General features: G+C 37.2%; 1 protein-coding gene across 1 annotated transcript in view; it reads left to right on the top strand.

Annotated features, from left to right (window-relative positions):
* The first annotated feature begins 1878 nt into the window (after positions 1 to 1878).
* DNTT (DNA nucleotidylexotransferase) overlaps positions 1879 to 9066 on the top strand; it is a 74560-nt gene continuing 67372 nt past the window's right edge. Inside the window, exons 1-2 of the mRNA XM_031063714.1 lie at positions 1879 to 2081; positions 5374 to 5548. Of these exons, the coding sequence (XP_030919574.1) occupies positions 1879 to 2081; positions 5374 to 5548 (378 nt within the window). The remainder of the gene's footprint in view (positions 2082 to 5373; positions 5549 to 9066) is intronic.

Raw genomic sequence — 9066 nt, 5'->3', positions numbered from 1 at the left:
GCATGTTCTATTTTCTGTGGTACTGTCAAAAATATTATGGTATAATATTGTAGGAGAGTAAGTAATTCACTCATCTGGGATATGGAAATCCTGTTAATTTTAGAAGGTGCATTTAATAAAATTGCATCATTGGCAGTGACTTTTTCATATTATACTGTGTTTATTAGAGAAAATCTCTTTGCATTACATTCAAAGCCAAAAATTGATTTCCAAAGGAGCTGAGTGCCTAGGTTGCTTAGATATTTTGAAAATCCCACTAGGTCTCTGTTTGCAGCTTTTTGGCACCTAAATACCCTCAAAAATCTGGCTTAAGACTTATAACAATAACACAAAGGCATAAAAACTTGTTGTTCAAGCCAGAAGGATTTTACTGGCACTGAGCATATTGATGTTACACTGGGGAAAATTATATTTACATGTTTTAGGGCACTGAATTAATTATAAAATAAAACTTTGTTTAACATATGTAAAGAATCTGTTCTCCACTACATTATTCCTTGTAGGGATTGAGATAAAGTGTTTTACCAAGCCTAGGAAAGCTATAAACAGGGAAGTGACCAATGTTCAGTGGTTGATTAGTAGTCTGGAAAAAAGACATGTAACAACCAAAACAGATTGCTCAGCCTTAATGCCAGATCCATTCCTATTTTTTTTTTTTGCTTCCTTGCTGCTATTCTTTTGCTTAAGCCTCTTAAAGTCAGCTTGTCCATTTTCCAGTTCCTATGAAAATATCTCATATAATTTCAAAATGACCTTGAAATTATTTATTTTGACAATTTTAATGTTATAAACCCAAAAAAGGAATAGATATTTTGGCTTCTGGGTTATCCCTAGGCAAGGGAAGAAATGAATCCAGTCTAATCTATATACTGCACTATGTATATATTTTTTCATGGCCTCAGGAAGATCCCAGAGCTGAAAGCTCTATATTAATTTTTGGATGGTTAGTTTCTATTCGGATGAAAAGTCTTTCTTTATATCTGCAATAATAAAATTGAAGCAGCAAGCGCTATAGGACTCAGAAAATGTCTGCAGTACTTTTACAATTTAATTTTAAACTCAGGACCATAATTGCAGGAAGCAGGTTTTGACTAATTTTCCTGAAAATCAGCTTGTATATCCATCTGTGATAAAAGAACTGAAAATATAATTGATAGATCTGACTTAGGAATTTTTCCACCTTGCTTCCCCATGAGAACATGAGCAATGAGAATTGTAACATAACATTTCTGATGTGTTGTGAAGGACTGGTAAAATCCAAATTCTCTGCTATGTTAAAAATAAAAATCCAGCTTGACATTGGAGTAGGGGTATTCACCACTGAAGTAGATTTGTGCTGAAGTAGATGCAGAGGCTGTAAACCTGGTTCATTGTCCTCGCCTTGCTCTAGTAGAAATCCAGGGAGATACCAAACTGCATCCACCGTGACACTGGCAAAAACTTTGGTGTAGTTCTGTGATGAGATTTACCTACTCCTCCAGAGGAGGAATGTAAATGGCCTCCATAATCTCCTCTGTAGCTGTTTGAGGATCACTGGGTGCTTAAATGCAAAAAGGTGGAACTGAGCCATTCAATCAGCTGAAGCCTGGTTGAAATTTTGAGATGGTTTGGCTGATCAATTTTATCTGGATAATCTTTGTAGGCAATGGCTGTTTTAAGGAATGAAATAATTTTTGCACCTCTCTGGAGTAGTTCTGTTGAAGAAATCCCAGCTGGCAGAGAGCCAGTGATGTTTCTGCTTGTGTAGCACCTGGTTTTGATTTCAGAGGGGAAACAAGAAAATTACTTCAGTGGGTGGTGACACTAAATACAGCTGTTGCCTGGCAGAAAGCATGTTAGCTCTATTTTACCCAAGTGAGAGCATTTCTGCCTTGCATCATGGATAGGTTCAAAGCTCCAGCTGTAATCTCCCAGAGGAAGAGACAGAAAGGGTTGCATTCCCCAAAACTTTCCTGCAGTTATGAAATAAAGTTCAGTAACTTTGTCATTTTTATTATGCAGAGGAAGATGGGGGTGACCAGAAGGATGTTTTTGATGGAACTGGGAAGAAGAAAAGGTTTCAGAGTAGAAAGTGAGCTAAGGTAGGAAAATGTTTATATGTTTTGAAATAACATGTAGTAATACTGTTTGAAGCATTTTAATTCAATAAATATAGTCATACAAGTGACTGTGATTGAAGCTTTTGCCTATGTTTTTGGTAAGTATACTTGGCTCTTTCCTTTATAAATGTTTCAAGAGTTCAGTGGCTGTTCCTAGTATGTGGTTTATTTCAATTATTATCTTCTAGACAGAAAGCAGGCAAAGTACAAAACTTAGCAAAATTTCTAATTTTTCACTTTTAAAATGTGCATTTCTAATTTATCTTAGATCTGTCGATTTTCATGGGTCTGCATATAAATTGTGTTTTTAGCTCATCTGAATCCCTCATTGTTTATTTCCTCTTTGAAGTCAGGTTAAGATTAAGCTAAATTTAATGAAAATGATAAAAGTTAAATGTACAGAAATGGAAACTGTCATGGGTTGAGGGGGACATTTGTCTACATCATCTCTGGTATTATAGTATTTAACTTTTTTACCCTAATGTGAGTCTCAAAGTTATGGCTTCTGCTTTGGTACAATCTGGAAGAGCACTGGAGAAAAATCTTAGGAGTAAAATAGCACAGATGTGGCATTTGAGAGTGGAAACACACTTCACATTCAGGTTTGTCTGGTTTCAGCAAACCAGCCCATTCTGAAGGAAACCTTCCTCCAAACAGCGCTGTACCCAAGTGCTGGTTATGTCATTATGCAGTTTTCCAAAAGCTACATCATTATATAGGTTCTCTGAAAGCTGGAGGAAAACCAAGTATTGATCATGCCTCTGGATCTGTCTCTGGAGTGTACAACCCTACAAAAGTGTATTTCTACAGACTTCTTTCCAATCCCATCAACTTTGAAAGTCTGAGGAAGAAGGGAGGGTAAAATAATTTATAAAGCAAGATTGAAGCAGCTATTGAACAGAAGTAGGCAATTAGCATCTGATACAAAACTAATTGAGTTCTTGGGGAAAAAAGAAATGAAGAGTGCTGTTCTGGATCCTACATTAATAATCTGTAGAGGACTGTGTAAATGCTTTATCTGGGCTGCTTTGACACACAGGTATTTATTGCCAGTATTTTAGACTTTGTGTAAGTTTTATGAGGCAGGTGTTATGTTTAATTTCAGCTTAGCTGCTACTGGATAAAACAAAACTATTTAACTGTTGATTTTTGCTTTTGAAAATGACAGAGGAAATGTTAAATTTGTTATGTTCTGTGCCAAGAAAACAGCACAGCTGTACAGGTACGAGAGGAAACTGGAGCATAGCAGCTAAACTGCTGCTGTGTGCATAGTTATGGCAAAGTTCCCAGCTCTGCAGCTTGGTACAAATACATGATATATGAATATTTTATATGAAGTGAAATAAACCACAGGAAGCAGAAGTTCTATGTCTCTAACTGTTTGGGTTTTTTTTAAACTCAAATATAAAGATGTGACAGTTTAATTAAAGTAGGACCTAACAGGGTTAAATAATGATAAACCCAACAGTGTTTCATGGAGATTCACTTAATTTGTGTCTGTAATCTTAAAAAAAAAAACAAAACAAAACTGGGATTTATTCTTTTTCAACGGACTCTGCTCTACAAGTTCCGCTATATAGAGAGAAAAAAATTGCGGTACAGCATGACACACATTTCTGAAATACAGCCCTTTCTGTACCTTTCTTATAGTTCCAAAATACAGTATGTTTATTGCATTGGAGAGTTATTTGATAACAGTTTTCTATGGAGCAATTCCAATATTTGTCATTGTGATTTCATGACTTAATGAAATTGGTGATCACTCATTTGAATAAAGATCACAGAGGTAGGCCAAGGGATTTTCTTGGTGTTCTGGAAGGTAATTTGCTTTGAAGGGTTATGCAGTCTGCCTTTAACAGCACACATCATGTTTTGAAGTCCATGCTAACCAGTGATTGCCACCAGTGGTGTCCTCTCTGCTTTGACAGGCTGATGGCTCCGCTTCTCCTGCTGTTACAGACAGCTTGCAGAGCAACCTGTCAGGTCCTCCACTGGAAATCTACTGTATATGCAGAAGGCTGTCACCATCATGGGCTACCAGAAAGTCACAGACTTTCAAATGTATTTGGCTGCCATTAAGACAACTTATGTTCCAACTCTAGCTTCCTTTTGTAAAAATAGTGTCAAATAGTGACACTGCCTATCTGTGCCTTTCCTGCAAAGAGTTTAGGAATCTGTTGCCTGATAGAAATGAATGTTGGAATATATTTTCTAGATACTTAAGTTCTACAAGTTGATAGAAAGAACAATTTTCTCCTTTCTCTCATGTTTTTTTGTGTGGGTGACAGCACCCTTGTGGGATGCATAGGGAGCAGGAGCACTCAGAATAATTCAAAATTTCTTACTAAATCTGTATTTTTCCAAACTTACTGAGAAACATCAGCAGGTCAGACAGAAACTTACAGATCATCCTAAGTATGCATGTAATCTTTTCTTGAAATACAGCTTTGTCCCTGTCCATTATTCTCCTGTGATGGGTACAGAAGTGTCGCTTTTTAATCTTTAAAAGGATCACCTTTTAATCAGGTGATCATTTCCAATGTTGTTCCTGTACAACAACTGAAATTTACTGCAATAGCATTTGTGCTATTGTATTTTTAGGCAATGTTCACCATATAATGTATTGAATAACAATTCAAGCTGTAAATTTTGTATTCACCAAACCATCAGTTTTGTTATACTGGCTTAGCAGCAAGGAAATGGTCTTTATATGGAGCATGTGGTTCATAAGATTTAATTAATAAATATTTGGCAAGGCCATCTGTAATAAACGGCTTCATACAAGTACAGAAAACTTAAGTATCCAAAACGGTATTACTAGCTGTAAAGTTTTAAATAATTATTGTTAACAGACTTTTAAATGTTGCAAAGCTTTCACTCATTGATGAGGAATATAGGGAAGACCCTGTCAGGTGTTGTCAAGCAGCCTTTTAATTATGGTACTGCTTGTGTAAGTGAAATATTTTCAGAATTTCAAACAATGTGTATTAGGTTAGTGCCTATGGAAGGTAAATGATCCTTCAAGAAAGAAAGTGCTGCACTTACAGAAGCTGTCAGACTACAGTCTTTTCTCAAGGCAGAGTCAGTGACCAGAATAAATATATGGTGATATGAAAACTTCAGTGCTTCCCACATCCTAAAGTACAATATACACTACAATTGTCAGGAAGGGGATGGTAAGTAAATACAGAAATAACAGCTTTGTATCTGTGTATAGTTGGATTCAGTAAAAAAAAAAAAAAAGAAAGAAAACTTTTTGTGTACTTCTTGACAGTGATTCTGTCACTCATATTGTGGCTGAGAACAACTCTTACCTGGAGGTGCTGGACTGGCTGAAGGCACAGGCTGTGGGTGACAGCTCTAGGTTTGAGCTACTGGACATCTCCTGGTTCACAGCCTGCATGGAGGCAGGAAGACCAGTTGATTCAGAAGTGAAGTATCGTCTCATGGTAAGACAGATCCTGCAGGATGAATGCAGTGATAGCCAGAATGAGTGGCTGAGATTTTTTTTTTTAACTGAATATAGATATAATTGTGTTGTGTTATTTTTTTTCTGTGAAATTTATGAGTAATTCACACAGATTCAATAGAGTAGAAACACCTTCCATGCCTTCTTTGTCAGTGTCTGGTAATGCTGAGTTACTGTGTCATCACGGGGTACAAACTGGTAAATACAGAATCACAGGATGGTTTGGGCTGGAAGTGACCTTAGGGATCATCCAGCTTCCATGGATAGGGATTACTAGATCAGGTTGCTCAAAGTGCCATTCAGCCTGGCCTTGAACATTTCCAGAGATAGGGCAGCCACAGCTTCTCTGGACAACCTGTTCTAGTGCCTCAACACCCTCACAGAAAAGAATTTCTTCTGTATATCTGATTCAAATTTCCCCTCTGCCAGTGTAAAGCCATTACACCCTGTCTTGTCACTGTCCCCTTGTAAGAAGTTATCTCTCCAGCTCTCTAGCAGCCCCTTAAATTACTGGAAGGCTGCTGTGAGGTCTTCCTGGAGCCTTAAGGGGCTGAACAGCCCCAGCTCCTCTGCAATATCCATCAATGAGGCAATTTGTTGCTGTTCTGGTGCTTGTGGTATTTGCTCAAATACATCAATATCATGGTAAATATCCCAGGGAGAGCAGAGCATATCAATGGGCTGTTGATGGCATACTTGGCTTCCTCAAAACAATGCAAAAATATTACAACTTTTGCTGTTGCAGGGTGATCAGGTAACAGCTGGGCCCTAGAAGGACCTGTGAAAAGAAGACTGATGTAGCCTGTGGATGTGTGTTTACAGACTTGGCACCTTCAAGTGAAATTGTGCTAAAAGAAAGAAAAGTTTTATTATATTCTGTTATCTCTCAGTGGAAGCTGCAAGTCAGAGGATGTTGAAAATGGCAGGTTGATGATTTCATGCATGGTGTTTGACCTTGAAGCAATGGATGATGATGTTTTCCTCTGATCTATATCTGACAAATTACCTGCTAATTTCTCAGATTGGAGCATAGTGAGGAGCAGTGGTACTCAGTACCTTGGCCCAGACTCTGAGTGGTGGGGGTTTGGTGGGGATGCCAGGTGTGCTGTGCCCAGCTTGTGCCACTGAGCCATGAAATAGGCCCAGCAGTGCAGCTGGATGAAGCTGTCCCCTCCTTCTGCACCCGCCCAAGCCTCATGGTGAGGGTTTTAATATGCACCAGCAAAGAAATTTATTCATATGTCAAGAGAACTACAAGTCTGATCTAAAGCTCTCTGAAGTAAAGGTTTGTGCTCTGTGTGACCACACTGGGACCAGGGCAGGATGTGCAGCATGTGCCCTCCTCTGAGGCACAGAATGCCTGAATATTTAACAGCAACATTGCTCTGTTTGCTGCTTCATCATTTTGGTATTTAGATTATGAAGGATGATTCATAAATACCATCCTTTCCCAAGAAAAACTGCAGCTCCTGATTATTTTTTTCCAGTCATATTGCATTTTCCTTGCCAGAAAATATTTTCCAGGTTTTTACATACAAGAATTACTGTTTAATAACAGTTTGTGTTGGGGGGGAGGGGAGGTGAATACACCAGATGGAGCTGTCGCTCTCAGGCTCAGCATGATTCCATGACAGAATGTGTGTTTATATTTGAAATCCTGGATATATTTTTGCAATAAATTTATAACATTTTTCAGTGAATCTGCTGGAGGGAGAATAGACAAAGGAAATTAATATAAAAAGAAAAAAATACAAAAAGAAGCCTTGTAACTACTGCTTTATTTTATCTTACAGGCCATAAAAATATAAATACAGGGAATGCAAAGAAGTTCTCTAAACAAGTAATGCATCAAAACCATGAACAAAATCCTGTGAGTCTTTCTGAGAGTTTCCCATCAACATTAAAAGTAAAACAAATTACCTTTTACATGCATTCTTAATTTCCTCAATATGAGCACACCTATAGATTCAGATAGCTCAGAAAATGTGATTTCATAATTTTTTTTCCTTTTCAAGGCTAGAAGCACCTTTGTTTTTCTCCAAAATTCCTCCAATTTTTTTTTAAGTCAACAAGAAATCTTTTAATTTAAGTCAATGAAACTGCCTTAGTTTTATATAAAACTCCTTTTGGAATATTGGTGTAGCATAAACTTCTGAAAAAGGTATCAGCACTGTCAGGAGATCATAATTATACTGTGAGACTGGCTCTGCAAGTGAAAGCTTATGTTTTTATTGAAACATAAAGATTTCATGCTAATAAATGTAGAGCACAATAAGGAAGCCAGTGACAGCTATACTGGTATTTTTAAAGCTTATAAAACCAATCTTAATTATATAGTTGCTCTGAAGTAATAAACATTTTGTAAAGAAAACAAGGAGAAAAGAAGAATTCTAGGAGTGTAGCAAATTTTAAGATAATTTTATTGTTGCAGTGTCACCATGCTAATTCTTTTTTCTGCCTTGAGAAATGAGGAAAGATTGAAGTAAAGGTTAATTTTCTTTTTAAGTACTAGACCGAACTCATACATAATGTAATTTAATTGGAATTTCACTGAAGACAAATTTGGTTCGTTATGTCAGACTTGTAAAATGTGAAATGAAAGTGAATTAACAAACCTTGAACTCAAGCTAGATCATTAAGGTTTTGAAGTAAAAGGAATGGATTGCAGTGGGTGAATGTTTTGGGTGAAATCTTGTCCCCATGTAGTTTTGTGGTCAAATTCCCATTAATATCAATCGCAGTAAGATTTCATCTTTCAGATCCTACAGCAGCCTATTTGGAAGGTTAGTCCTCATTCAGGACATTTGTTTTACTGCATTAGTAAAAAGAAATGCCCTTCTTCATGCAAAACAAGGGGAATAAAGTCAGAGTTACAGACCATTAGCTAACATCCTAATTACAATTGTCATTAAAGTACATCTTTCTGTGGTAGTGATGATCCAAGAGATGCTCTGATCTCAGTGATTTATAGAGAATAAAAGGTTGGTTGACCAGATTTAAGATTTAAGAATTATTATTGATTCATTCAGTCACAGTTCACTTTTAGGGTTAGTAGCCATCATTTAGTTTAATAAGCTTTGGAAATATGGTTGCCAAATATCTGCTTTGAAAGGGAAGCAGAATATTTCTGTGGCAAAGGTCAGCCCTCTTGCAGAGACACCTTTCCTAGCACAAGCAGGTGGGTATCCTTGACAATAGCAGGACATGGACATTAATAGGTACACAAGGGCATCCCCACATGCCAGAAACTACTGATGCTTCCTGGGTTATGGAAGAGAAAGAGGCAGAGGGGAGGTGTTCAGAGAGGTAAAAAGAGAGGAAGAGATCCTTAAGGGTTGCTGCGCACTCAGCAGCCTTAAGAACTGTGCTGTGACTGCATCTCTTCTGCCTTTTCCTCAGTCAGAACCCAGAAGTTGTTAGCTAATTAGTGTTTTTGTTGGTTTGTTTTTGTTTGTTTTTGTTTTTTCCTAGAAAGGAAAAGAGATTTATTTATTTGAA

This window comes from Geospiza fortis, unplaced genomic scaffold (assembly GCF_000277835.1).
Source record: "Geospiza fortis unplaced genomic scaffold, GeoFor_1.0 scaffold130, whole genome shotgun sequence".
Lineage (NCBI taxonomy): Eukaryota > Metazoa > Chordata > Aves > Passeriformes > Thraupidae > Geospiza > Geospiza fortis.
This window is presented reverse-complemented; position numbering and strand designations above follow the sequence as displayed.